The following is a 14,266-nucleotide window of genomic DNA, read 5'->3' on the forward strand; positions in this document are numbered from 1 at the left end:
CACCAGCACAGCGTGTGTGTGTGGAGGGGGGGCCTGAAAAAAACAAACAATGAACCTGAATCAGGCCCAGATTATTTACCATTGTTAATGTTGTCAAGTTAAAACATCTATACAAAAACTCATTAAAAATGTTACAGTTTTATGTTCATGTTTTACTGTGACTTGTTATAGGCTCCTAAGTAGAGCGTAAGGTTAAAAACTAAAACAAACTTAAGAAAACTAAACAAAAAAAAAGCAAAAAACAAAACAAACAAAGAAATAATAATAATAATAATAATAATAATAATAATAATAATAATAATAATAAATTTAAAAAAAACTAAGTAACTCTGCCAAAGTTTCTCTTTTGGGTCACTTTGCCGGTCCCAAGCCCGGATAAAGGAGGAGGGTTGGACATAGCGGAAGCAATTCCATGCCACATGACAGTCTTTTGATTAAATTTGATATTCTAACATTTAACAATACAGGACAAAATTGGTTTATATAATGTGGGTCTAGACAAAGCATTTAAGTCACAAAGTTATTCTGAGAAGCGATGGCCTATTTCAGTGGCAAAATAAAAAAAACAAACCAACAATCAGAAGAAAGTTCATTTGTAGTTCTAAACATATTTAGGGTGTTTTTTACTCACTTTTTGTCTCTCCCACAATGATATTCCTCTTTCCTATAGCATCCATTACAATTACATGCCAAATGGAAAATTATCCATTACTTTGTAATTTGTTTTAATGCGGCTATCCGTATTATTGTATACAAATATTTATCTACTTCGCGTTCTATTCTCTATCTGCTGGGATGATTCCTAATATAATATTGGGTGGCTGTAATGGTTTCTTTAAATTGAAAATACTTATAATTTCCTCCATGGACTGGCCCCCAAAACCTTTTCAGCACAGGGCAGATATAAAAAAAATATGTGAATGATGTGCTTCTTGTTCCCCACCTTCCCTCCAACATTCAGCACTACCTCACACACTGTACTTTGATGTAATCGGGGTGTTGCAAAAACCCTCATGTTAATTTTCCAAGCAAATTCTTTCCAGTATTTTGATTGTGTTGTCCTAAAGATTCTTTTACAAGAGTATTCCCAATCTTCTTCTATAATTGTTATTGCCATTTCTATTTCCCATTTGTCTTTGGTGCTGTCTGTATTAATTTTTTTTTTCTCTTAAGATCTTATACAGCTTTGACATTTTGCTATTTTTACTAGACTTGCACCGATTAATCGGCAATGCTCGGAATCGGGCCGGTTTTCACGTGACTGGCCTTGACCGGTGACCGGCCGGTCAGCGTCACAAATCCGGTTCTGTGCCCGTCATTGTCACACACATGTTCTGCACGATGGTCACGTCATGCGCGCAGCAGACAAACTGACCGTGACGTCAACACAGCGCTGATAACAGCTACACACTCTGACACACGTCTGCTTGAAGCTGGTGTCAGAGACAGATTCCAAGAACAGGATAAAGAGAAGACAGACAGTCTACAACGAGACAGAGCAGCTGACAATGACGCAGAACAGCCGTAAACTCTCTCGCACTTCAGGCTAATGCTAGCAAGCTAGCAGCAGACTGCTGTTCACAGAGGGACAGTTAAAATCTCACCTCCTGTTCTGGCTGAAGAATAAACAACCTGTGTTGATGGGTCTCCTCAAACATTTTCTAATCCAGACTCCTTTAACTTCTGTGTTTGTTTTTCTCACGGCAAAGTTTTACTTCAAACTGTTGCACTGCGTTAGTCTCCGGTTTGTTTACATCCGCTTCCACAAAAGATCACGTGAAATCGCGTCCCACGAAATCCCGCGAGATGATATCGCGAGATCACGTTCACCCAATTCATAATCTTAATATAAAATTATAACAAGGCCTGGTTGTAATCTGGATGATTTTGGAGAAAGTATTAAAATTAATATTTAATAGTCAGTGTCTTATTATGAACATATTTACAAGAAAAGTTGCAAAAATGTTTGTGAATGCTGTCAATTACAGTTCTTAGAAAGACTGAAAATCGGAACCGGCCAAAATCGGAATCGGGAGGTCAGACCCCTCAAAAATCGGAAATCAGAATCGGCTAAGGAAGTTGAAATCGGTGCAAGTCTAATTTTTACTGTCTCTATTTTTGCTTATAAAATCTAGTAACCCATGCATCTCCTGACTCTGATCCTCTCTTTGCTGTTTAGTGAGATAGCTCCTTATTTGCAAATACTTAAAGAAATTATTCTGGGGTATGTTAAATCTTGTTACTAATGTTTCAAATGTATCTATCGTATTATTAGTAATCATCTGTGAATAGATCTGTAGTCCCTTAGCAGCCCATTCTTCCAGTATTTTATCCATTTTATTTGGCAAAGCATCTGGATCACTCATCGTCTCTCTCAAGTATATACATTTTTTGTCAATCTCATACCTTTTACAAATATTTCTCCAATGTTTTAATGTGTATTCTACACATCTATTATTCCCATTGTGTTTTTGCATTTCCTTTAAACTTAGGTAAGGTAATGTTCCAATTGATATTTGTGTTGATTGTTTTTCTATTAGTTTCCATTTAGGTTTCACTTTATTATTCATCCATTTCATTATTATATCTATTTGTGTAGCATGAAAATAAGTAATTAAATCTGGAAAGTTAAGCCCACCCTTTTCTTTAGGTTGTATTAGCATGCTAAGTTTTTTCCTTTTCCTTTTATAATTCCAGATATAGTTTGAAAGCATTCGATTCCATCTTTTAAAACTACATTGTGGAATGGGTAGTTGTAAAACCTGGAATAAAAACAGGAATTGAGGAAGGATCATCATTTTCACACTTTCTACTCAACTCAGTATTCGCTCTGGTACAGTTTTCCATCTATTTAAATCTTGTCTCAATTTATCTTCCAAAACTTGGTAATTATCTACATAGAGCTTCTTTATATCTCCAGTAAGGTAAATTCCCAAATATTTAATTTTCTTTAAATCCTGGCAAGCCGTTTTAACATTTAATTACTAGGCTGGATATGTATTGCAGATATCCGTAATTCAATTCTTCCTATTCAAAAAGAACATTTCAGATATCCACAATAACATTCTTACCAGAACAAATGACGTCACTTTTCCCATTCATGTGTATGGGGTTCGTCATTACAGATAGTCATAATTAAGTTGCAGATATCCACAACTCACATTGCAGATATCTACATCTGAATTACGACTATCCCTGATTCCAGTTAGAGATATCTACAACATGAACCTGAAATGTTATTTTTGAATAGGAAGAATTGAATTATGGATATCTAAAATACATATCCAGCCTAGCTATTAAATGTTAAAACGGCTTGCCGTAGATGTGTTAGTGAGAGACTAGAGAGTGAGAGTCTAGCTGCAGTGCACATCAGGACAAAAATGCTATAAACTGGATAAAATTTGTCATCAACTGTTTTGTGACCTTTCTGTTAAGGATGTACAGGCTTGGGTTAGTCCAAACGTAATCAAAGTTTGAGATGAAGTCATATCCTGCAGCAGAGCAGAAATTTTTTAACCAGTGATATAGACTGAAGAGTCGACTGAAATGTTCAGAGCTTTTGGAGAGAGTAGGAATGGGGCCGGACAACAGACAGCGTTTTCCCAGATTCTCAATTGTATAGCACAGAAACTCAAGGTCTGCGCACAATTTGCTGGAATTTCTAGCCATGATGTCATTCGTTCCCATGTGCGTTAAAACAATAGGTGCGTTCAAGATGAACTGCGCCTCGCTGGAGACTACACAAGATCAGGAGGCCGCAGCACGAGGTGGAGACAAAAAGCTGCAGTCAAGTCAGACAGTTTCCAGCAGACTTAAGAGAAAATACAGGAAGAGACACGAACATCCTGTTAGGTCACTTACATCAGAAAGTAAGTGATGCTTACTTTCTGATGTTGAACAAGGTCTCACGGAGGCCATTTTTAAGGTGCAGTAAAGACATGGTCAGGCATTGGTCAGACCTGAAGGACTGAAGGACTTAAAAGAGGATTTGCTCTTTGTGGAGGAGGGAGTGATGGATGACTGAGCTCACCTAAAGACAAAAAGACATTTCCTGTTTAATTATCTGTTCACCAGAACAACTTACTGTTTTGTCAGGCCAATTCATTAAACATCTTGTGTCATCATAGTATTTTAAAAGGGGCACTTACTTTCTGATGGTGAAGGAGGTCTCATGGAGGCCATTTTTAAGGTGCAGTAAGGCCATGGTCAGGAGGACTTAGAGGAGGATTTTCCCTCTGTGGAGGAGGGACTGGAGGACTTAGAGGAGGATTTTCCCTCTGTGGAGGAGGGACTGGAGGACTTAGAGGAGGATTTTCCCTCTGTGGAGGAGGGACTGGAGGACTGGGAGGAGGATTTGCCCTCTGTGGAGGATGGACTGATAGAGGACGGAGAGGAAGATTTGCCCTCTGTGCAGGAGGGACTGATGGAGGACTGAGAGGAGGCTTTGCCCTCTGTGGAGGAGGGAGTGATGGAGGACTGAGAGGAGGATTTGCCCTCTGTGGAGGAGGGAGTGATAGAGGACTGAGAGGAGGATTTGCCCTCTGTGGAGGAAGGAGTGATGGAGGACTGAGAGGAGGATTTGCCTTCTGTGGAGGAGGGACTGACGGAGGACTGAGAGGAGGATTTGCCCTCTGTGGAGGAGGGAGTGATAGAGGACTGAGAGGAGGATTTGCCCTCTGTGGAGGAAGGAGTGATGGAGGACTGAGAGGAGGATTCGTCCTCTGTGGAGGAAGGAGTGATGGAGGACTTAGAGGAGGATTTGCCCTCTGTGGAGGAAGGAGTGATGGAGGACTGAGAGGAGGATTTGCCCTCTGTGGAGGAAGGAGTGATAGAGGACTTAGAGGAGGATTTGCCCTCTGTGGAGGAAGGAGTGATGGAGGACTGAGAGGAGGATTCGTCCTCTGTGGAGGAAGGAGTGATAGAGGACTTAGAGGAGAATTTGCCCTCTGTGGAGGAAGGAGTGATGGAGGACTGAGAGGAGAATTTGCCCTCTGTGGAGGAAGGAGTGATGGAGGACTTAGAGGAGAATTTGCCCTCTGTGGAGGAAGGAGTGATGGAGGACTGAGAGGAGAATTTGCCCTCTGTGGAGGAAGGAGTGATGGAGGACTTAGAGGAGAATTTGCCCTCTGTGGAGGAAGGAGTGATGGAGGACTTAGAGGAGAATTTGCCCTCTGTGGAGGAAGGAGTGATGGGGGACTGAGAGGAGAATTTGCTCTCTGGTGAGGCAGCCTCTGCAGTAGCAGAGGTGATATCTTTGGCTTTGGATGCTGACGGAGGTCTCATGGAGGTTCAGCAAGGTTAAATTGGCCATTTTTAAGGCACAGTATGGCCACAATCCAGTTTTGATCAAAGCAGAAGGTTTGGAGGACTAAGTTGAAGCTTTGCCCTTCGTACAGGAGGGACTCCTTGAGGGTTGAGGTGATATTTTACCCTCTGTGGATAAGGGAGTATTGGAGGACTTAGTTGAGACTTTGTCCTCTGTTCCATTGAGGTAGTGCACAGTGTCTAGGCATCTTGAGTGCCTTGCAGCACTCCCATGTACAGCAGCAACCACAGGCCTTAGAAACCACTCCAAATACTTTAGCAAACCTGCGCAAGAAAAATTTCCCAGGTTAACATGAGGTATATTCATTTTGTGTATATAGCAACCACCTAGCAATGCTGTGCCAACCACTTAAAACCCCCTAACATAGCCAAACAATGAAGAGGCTGCTTTTGCTTTGTCAGCCTGTACATTCTGCCACGCCAGTTGTGTAGTTTTAAAAGCATGAATTTTCTGTGCCTGCTCACAGTGACAAACTGGACAAGTAATTGTGGCTGTGCCCGCCTTAGGTTGTCCCAGATTTTTGCAGGGGGATCTTACCTGTCATAGGCGAACCAGTCTTCCATACTTGCCATCAGTCGATCAGTAAATTGCACACAACAAAGGAAGGTACAGCTGAACAAACTAATAAACCTGACCACAAACATAAAGCACTGCAGCAATTAATCTACTATTGACTGACTATTAAATTAATCTGCATCTATTTTGATAATTGATTTTTTTGCTTTCATTTATTTTTTAGTGTAAAAAACCCAAATTTTTCAGATTTCAGCTTCTTAAATCTGAATATCTTCTGGTTTCTTTACTCCTCTCTGACAGTAAACTGAATATTTTTAAGTCATGGACCAAACAAGATATTTGAGGACTTAATCTTGGACTTTTAGAAACACTGATCAACATTTTTCACCACTTACTGACATTTGATGGACTAAATAACTAGTAATAATGGAGAAAACAGTTGACCGATCAATCAATAATGAAAACAATCATGACAGAAAAGACTGGAAAAACAAGCCCAAACTCCATGTCCATTTTAACTTGTTATTAATACTCATTTTAAATAAGTTACTTGTACTTTGGGGTTGAAAAAGCTGCCAAACTCAGTGTACTTGAGTTGAGTTCACTTAAACAAACCAAGTACTTAGATGTTATGCTGTTTTCAGTGGTGAAATGTAACTAAGTACATTACTCTTGTAAGTATCCCACAAATTAGAGGCACTTTACATGAGGAGCCTACTATCTGTTTGCCACTTTCTACTTGTAGCCTACTCCACCACATTTCCTGGGAAAAATTCATTTTTAAGTAGGCAATAGTGTTATCAACAAATTTTGTATGCACAATACTGTAAGAATTTATAAATTATCATGTTTCATCATAAACTAAACTAAGCATAGCTAAAATGATCAGTGATTAATCAGAAAGATTTGGCATCTACTTTTGCCCTTTTATTTTACAGTCTAATATTGTGAATATCATGCCACTTTTCATAATGCATAATACCAACGTTTTACACATAAATGGTCTTGTTTATCAGTTTTCTTTGGCTTGTTTTTGAACATTTTCAGTGGACATCTTTTAATCAAAGAGACTGGTGAAGGATCTGCTTCCTCTTCCTCTCTGTGATCTGCTTTTTTCAACACTCAGACATGTGTAGATCACTGCGCCTCCTTGCGCATGGCTTTACTCTTAGTTTTGCACTCAAGTAAACAAGTTAGTCTAACTTTAGTGCACTCACAATAAACAAGTTAGTCTAACAATTGTGAACATAAAATACACAAATTAGTCTAACTAGTGTGCACTCACAATTAAATTAGTTCAACTATTGTAGACACAATAAATAAGTTAGTCTAAGTATTGTGGACTCAAAGTAAACAAGTTGTTTTTACTTTAAAAACTCAAGTTTACTTCATTTAATTTTTTGAGGCAATGAGTTTGCATTCTGTTTTTGAGTACACCCAATTTATTAGATTTTACAGTGTGTTTGACCCTGTTTTCATGTGACAAGATTGTGGCAGGATTAACTGATCGATTAATACTTCTGACTCATTTTTTAAAATGATAAAATAGTCCAAATTCTCAGATTTCAGCTTCTTAAAAGTTGAATATTTCCTGGTTTATGTAGTTTTAATGAAAAACAACTATTCAATAACAATTTGCCACTGTAAAAAATAAAATAATGTTCTTATTTCAGTGTTGATCTTGTTTTAGGATAAACTTCATAACGATATGAGAAATTACTGGTTCAGTATCATTTTCATAAGTTTAAATGTAGAGTTTAGTGTTAGGGACTGGCTCCATAAAGTACTCACTAAAAGACTACTTTGTATATATTAAGCTCACTGCTATCTGGGATATTATTTTGGGTTTCAATGATCTTAGTAAACATCTAGATTTGCTTTTTGACTGTGTTTTTTGGTTGTGGGACACAACAGTTTGTTATGAAGCATTTAAATCACCACTGCTGCCCTGCTGGATGAACACAGCTGATGGAGGCCCAGAGGTAAGTGAGGTCTGCTTGTTACCACAAAGTTACTAGCTTGATTTTTGGGCTGGCAGGCTGTCAAAGTGAGTGAATGAATCAGCATTTATTTAAAAAATAATAACAGCATGAATTTGCATACTCTTTGCATACTGTTGCTGAGTTCTGTGACATCATTCTGATGTCATGAACATCGAAGCAGGCGCTCAGAATTCTGGCCTCATTTCCCTGCATGCAGCCTTTGGAGAGGTAAAACGTCTTTACAGCTCTGAAAAAAACTACTTTTTGATTTGACCTTTTCTCTTTAGTTGAACTGTGTTGTGTTGTGGGAAAGTACATTTATTTCCCCTGCGTTATTCTGTCAAATAAATAGCTTTTTTCATTAGTTACACACCAAATACCATTACAGTACATCTTTTGCTGTAATCAGGGGATGCAAATGTACTAATTGTGTTGCACAAAACAATTTAAGCAACTACGTTTTGCTTTAATTGTTGCCTAAATTGCATCTGTGCTAAATGGAGTGTGTCTGTAGTCTTTCATTGCACTAGAGAAAATGTCATGTTGACTGAAATGATTTCAGTACTTGCACTTGTGACTGTCTATAGATTGATTTACAGATGTGATGAAAATTTTAAATTATTTCATGTGTATTTCACTAAACATGAATTCTCCATTCTTTTTGTTATTCTTGTGAGCAGTTTCCTTGATCACAAAGTAGTTTTTGTCTTGTCATGTTACAGAAAAAGTTTCTGTTCAACTGATTTTGGAAAACAGTGTTCAGAGAGTCATGTTGTGTTTTGATTTTTCTCATTATTGTCACTGAAAGTGGTCATATTGGTAACTGTATTAGCTGCAACTGCTAATGTTAATGAATATAATGATTTTAGATGTTATCAACATTATGTTAAAAGGTAACTTCACCTGGATCACCCTAGTTTTAATTAAATTTCAACTAACAACCTTTTTCAAAATATCGCCTTGTTAAATTGAGAAAGCCATATCATGTCTAGCATCACAGATGTTGGTGAGCTGTGTGGCAGGGATATGTTTCCTCACAAACTTCCAAATGTTAAATTAGTCTCTCCATCCTCCTCTCCAACAATACATTCAGATGATGCCTTGTTGTAAAGGGAGCAGCCACTACAGGAAAGGAAATTATGCACAGCTGCCACAAGATGGCCTCATCATCACAGTTATTTTGCTTCTATTTAGCTGTTACTTTCCACAGCATATGATTATTACTACTTTCACTGGTAAAAATAACAGTAACTTGTATATATTTAGATGTTTTTACTGGTAAAACGTTACAAATGGATTGTACATATACATCAATAGATCTCTGGGCATGTGTCTTTCAATTCAGAATGGTTGTCACTGATCAGTTTAATTGTTTGTTTTATAAGTTTTATAATTAGTGAGTGCTGGTGTGTTCCATTACAGTCACAAAAAAAAAAAAAGATGTGATTGTCATATTTAGTCAAGTGGAGATTGTCAGCAGGATTTCAATTTTAAAATACACTTTAAAATAAAGAACAGTGTGCTACCATAGAAGACTTCATGAGTCTCAACAAAACTAGTCTCAGTGAAACCAGACAGTCTGACAGTTGCCAACTGTTGCAGCATCTTATTTAAAGAAACGTTACATTACTTTACTTTTGAGATACTTGGATTATGTCATTGACCACATTAGATAACAGGTAAATTGTAACTGCATCATAATACATTTTTAATTTCATTCATCATAGATTTGGGATTTGCTCGAAGAAATCAATCTCAAGAGGAACTACAAGATTGTTGTCACATGCATGTTGTTTTCCACAACTAGTCAGTGATTCACCAGTAGGTAATGTTATTTTCTAGAGAGAGAATCCCTCTGGAATCTCAGGCAGCTGCAGCACATGCGACCTTTGTTAAAGTTAATCTCACAAAACTGGACAACAATACTTGTCATTTGATGGCTTTGAGGAAAGGACACACAACAACAAAGCTTCTTAACTACACACTGATTAGGAATGTGTATATAAAGGCTTCTCTCGTCAGGGAAATACAGTGTCAGAAACAGCCAATGTCACACCCTGTCATTGTACATGACAGACTCTCATGGACCAACATGCATCCATGACATACTTCCCCTCTTTCTGAGGAAACCAGGGCAACAGGTCAAAAGCTGGGGGTCAACCACCTGTCAGGTCAAAGTGAATTAAAATAACATCAGGTGTGCTATCTAATGCAGCGGGTCCCAGCCTTTTTCCTTCAGGATCCTTTTCCTTTCATTGAGTAAACTCAAAGTAAGACACCTGACCAAGTGATGTATTTTATGGATATTTAATATTGTATTTGATGCACAATAATACAGACAAAACAGATAAAATGAACAAATAATACAAAATTATGAACAGAAAAACAGCAGGAAGCTTTGAGCAGTTTTTTTTTTTCCTTTGAATAATGCATCAGAAATGATTTTTCCTATATTTTAGTCACTTTTTGTACAGTTCTCTAGCTTTTTTTTAAGTTTTGTCAATCATACATACTCTTAACATTTTTTGTCTTTTGCTGTAATTTCTTGGACAGCAGAAACGAAGACAAAAGAGGGGGAAAGAGAGAAGGGATGACATGCAGCAAAGGGCCACAATCTGTAAGCAAACCTGTGGCTACTGTATACCTGTATACCCAGTTGAGTATACATGGGGTGCACACTCTTCCTGGGGAGTTTGCTCAAGAATCATACATATTTAATAGGCTTCTTTTTTTCTTTTTTTTTTTTTTTTTTTACAAATTCAGTGTTTTTCTCTCCGAAGTTCGGCCATCGTTTCATTAGCAGGACAAGGTTGTTTAGCAGAGAGTGAAGACTCTGTGAATATAGTTTGTATTCAGGTCTTTACTGTGCCCTTATCCTGTGAGACCTTTTAACTTTACATCTTAAGTAATACTGTAATCTTCAAAATGAACTATTTCATTCCCTTTTTTCACAGAACTGAATGAAATACAGGGGAAACTGCTCGTAGTAATTTGTACTGCTACTAGTGATCAGCTACTTAAATGGACCAAAATTTGGGACAAAATCATTCCTACACAAATACTGTTAAAATAATTTGCTCACACTAACAAAGTAGTCCACTTGCAGTGTTCATTTGGTGGTGACCTGAGGCTGGTGCTGTGTATGCATTGAAATCATGACAAACTGCCAAAAACAAACCAGCAAAACTACAGAAAGCTACATTTTTTTTTACACAGTACTATACTGTATTATAGTGTAATTAAATTATACATGGTACAGTAATTAACATAGTAATTTGAAAAGTGTTTGAAACAGCTGTACTGTATTTTGAACCAGTCAATAAAATACAATATACAGCAAAGTTTCATTGCTTTCGTTTCGTTGAAGTTCATCTTTGACCTTTTGGATATAAAATGTTATAACTTCATCATTTTATCCCATTAGCCATTTGCTTGTAATTTAGTCATAAATAGCATATTAAAAATCATCCGTTACAGCTAAAAATGTGTTTGGTGAGGTCACCATGACCTTGACCTTTGACCACCAAAATTAAATCAGTTAGTCTTTGAGTCCAAGTGAACATTTGTGTCAAGTTTCAAGGAATTCCTTCAAGGTGTTCTTGAGATATCTCATTCACAATAATGGGTTGACCTGAAGACATAATGCCTCTGGCCATAAAAAACATAAAGGCCTGAAAATCATTAAAAAAAAAAAAAAAAAGTTTTTTCAAGGTTTTTTAAGAATTCTGAACTGTCATGAATGTGTGCAAAAAATCTTGGCTGACCGATCTTGTAGTATTTCAGATTAGCTGTGTACAAGCTGTAGGTCCAGTGATCATGCACATACACACACACACACTCACTCACTCACTCACTCACTCACTCACTCACTCACATGGAAGCAATAACATGATCAGTTTGACCTGGACATTCATGATCATTATAAGATTTTTCTACAGCACTGAGCTACAGGCCAACTGTATATGTTTTTTTTTGTTTTTTTTAAGTTTCCTTACGCCCCTTAAAGTCAAGAAGGCTTCATGACACCCCTGTGCTTTGGTGACACCTTGTGGAAATTGGAACACCCTGGTTAAGAACCAGTGATCTAATGCAACAACTGAAAGAAAATAACTCTTTTCAGATATATGAACATTTTCACACAGATTAGACAAAGTATTCCAAATAGACATCTGGAGAATGATTTATTTATGGGCAGATTTGTGCTTTATTAGCATGAATGCCTGTGAAACATCCACAGTCATGAACTAATTGCAAGTGAAATCAAATGGACCCGTAGACATTTATCATGGATGTCAGACTATTATACATACATGTATGTTCAATCTGCTTTATTACACTGATGCAAGCCACATGCTTAGGAGGTCAAGAAACAAGGTTGCACAAGTCATATTAATGTAAACAAACAGCAACCGAGCATTATTCTTTGAATATTACTATACAAGAATTGCACAGATTTTTATAAGTTGTACAAACCTGAATTATTTTTAAGTAAACAAAAGCTCAATATTAGTTATGTACAGACGAGCCCACTATTCACTTATGCATGTATTATCACTGTGGTATTGTTGTGCTTTTTGCTGGGCTTAAACAGTGTAAATGGATACTCTGGACATGCTTCAGAGAGGTATAACTTATGTTTTTATTCTCCCAGTAGACTGAGGATAGCATAGAAAACAGTCACAGTAATTTGTAGCAGAAGCGGCCACTTGTAAACAACGAGGGAAACAATTTCCCTCTTTACACCATTCAAATGAAAGGGTGATGTCATCTGTGCAGATGCAATTAAGAAGTGGAAACCATGGAGACAGAAACAACATGCTGCAATGGTTGCACACTGCACTTTTTTTCTTGCACCCTTTAGAGTGTAGTTTGCAGTATCCAGTTATTGCTTTAAGTTTTTAGACTTTCTGACATGATTAATGTCAGACATGAGTTGGAATGTATTTGTGCTAACAAATATGATGCAGAAATATCACTACATTATATTCTGAATCCATATCTGAATTAGAAATACCCATTATCAAAATATAGTTCCTGTTCGATTAAAAAATAATGTATATATAATCATCCTGATCTAAGTAGACTTTCAGTAATGAGTCAGGGTCATGTGAATTTTGTAAACTTTCAGAGATAAATTCATGTTTTGTTTTGTTTTACTAGTTTTTACTAGTTTCACAGAGCATATTACCACACATACGACATCATGCACTTAGTTGTCACCATTTTAGAAACTCGAGAATTATACAACCATAGAGCACTTTTTCCTTCCACAACAGTACAAACCAGTGAAAAAGACATCCAGTCTTAACAGTGACTGTCAATTACCAAGCACAGAGAGAGACACTGTCACTTATGTGTTTCAAACTACAAGAAATACAACATTCAGCAAACAACACCTCTGACAGAGAAGGAGTAAAAGACTATATCTAATCATTTTGTACAATACCCAACAATTCTTGTATCTACAATGGTTGTACTTTGACACCTCTGACACCTTTTTTTTTTTAACCATCTTTTTTTATTTTTGCAGACAAATTGATGACAAACTGAGCGGAGGATTAAAGTTAATCCCCAACTGTTCTCCTCCTCCTATCACACCCAATTGCCCTGGTTTAAAATGTAGATGTGCCACTCACAACATGTAATGACACAGCTACATTTGATTGGAGTAGGATGTGGGCCCTCCCACCTGGCTGTACTCAGACGGCTGGCTGAGGTTTCCCTGGGTATTGTAGCTCCCTGACTGGTCAAAGCTACCCTGGTTGTAGGGCTGCTGGCTAAAGGTGCCGGCCTGCTTCTCAGATGCCCCGCCTGCAAACCTCGCAGCACCCTTATGCCAACCGGTCTCTTTGAAGACGAACCAGATGTTCCCGGCCCATAGAACAAAGTTGAGAAACCCAAAAACCTGAAGAGAAAAAGAGGACAAAGTGATATCACGCATGGGCAAAAGTTAAGACACTGTGTACAATGTAAATACAAAACAGAATGTAATGATACTGACAATATATTTAATGTTTAAACTGAATAACTTTAGTTTTTTTCTAAATATACACTAATTCTAAATTTGATGCCTGCGACATGTTTCAAAAAAGTTGGGAAAGGAGCATGTTTACCACTGTGATATAGCACCTTTTTTTTTTAACAATGTGTTTGTGAACTGAGGACACAACTTGTCGAAGTTTTGAAACTGGAAATTTTTTCCCATTCTTCCTTGATATATGACTTCAGGTGCTCAGTGACCAGGGTCTCCATTGTCATATTTTGCACTTCATAACGCACCAAACATTTTCAATGAGAGACAGGTCTGGACGGCATGCAGGCCAGTCTAGCACATGCGCTCTTTTACCATGAAGCCACACTGTTGTAACACATGCAGAATGTGTCTTTGCATTGTCTCGCTGAAATAAGCAGGGATGTCTCTGTTGCTTCCCATGTGTGACGA

The 14,266-nt window shown here is 37.7% G+C and overlaps 1 protein-coding gene across 1 annotated transcript in view; it reads right to left on the reverse strand.

Moving 5' to 3' along the window:
* Window positions 1-12,439: 12,439 nt before the first annotated feature.
* Window positions 12,440-14,266, reverse strand: part of synpra (synaptoporin a) — a 39,176-nt gene continuing 37,349 nt past the window's right edge. Inside the window, exon 6 of the mRNA XM_084729514.1 lies at window positions 12,440-13,729. Coding sequence (XP_084585640.1) covers window positions 13,478-13,729 — 252 coding nt within the window. The 3' untranslated portion in view covers window positions 12,440-13,477. The remainder of the gene's footprint in view (window positions 13,730-14,266) is intronic.

Source organism: Lutjanus erythropterus, chromosome 2 (genome assembly GCF_056507025.1).
Source record: "Lutjanus erythropterus isolate fLutEry1 chromosome 2, fLutEry1.hap2, whole genome shotgun sequence".
NCBI classification, from domain to species: Eukaryota; Metazoa; Chordata; class Actinopteri; order Lutjaniformes; family Lutjanidae; genus Lutjanus; species Lutjanus erythropterus.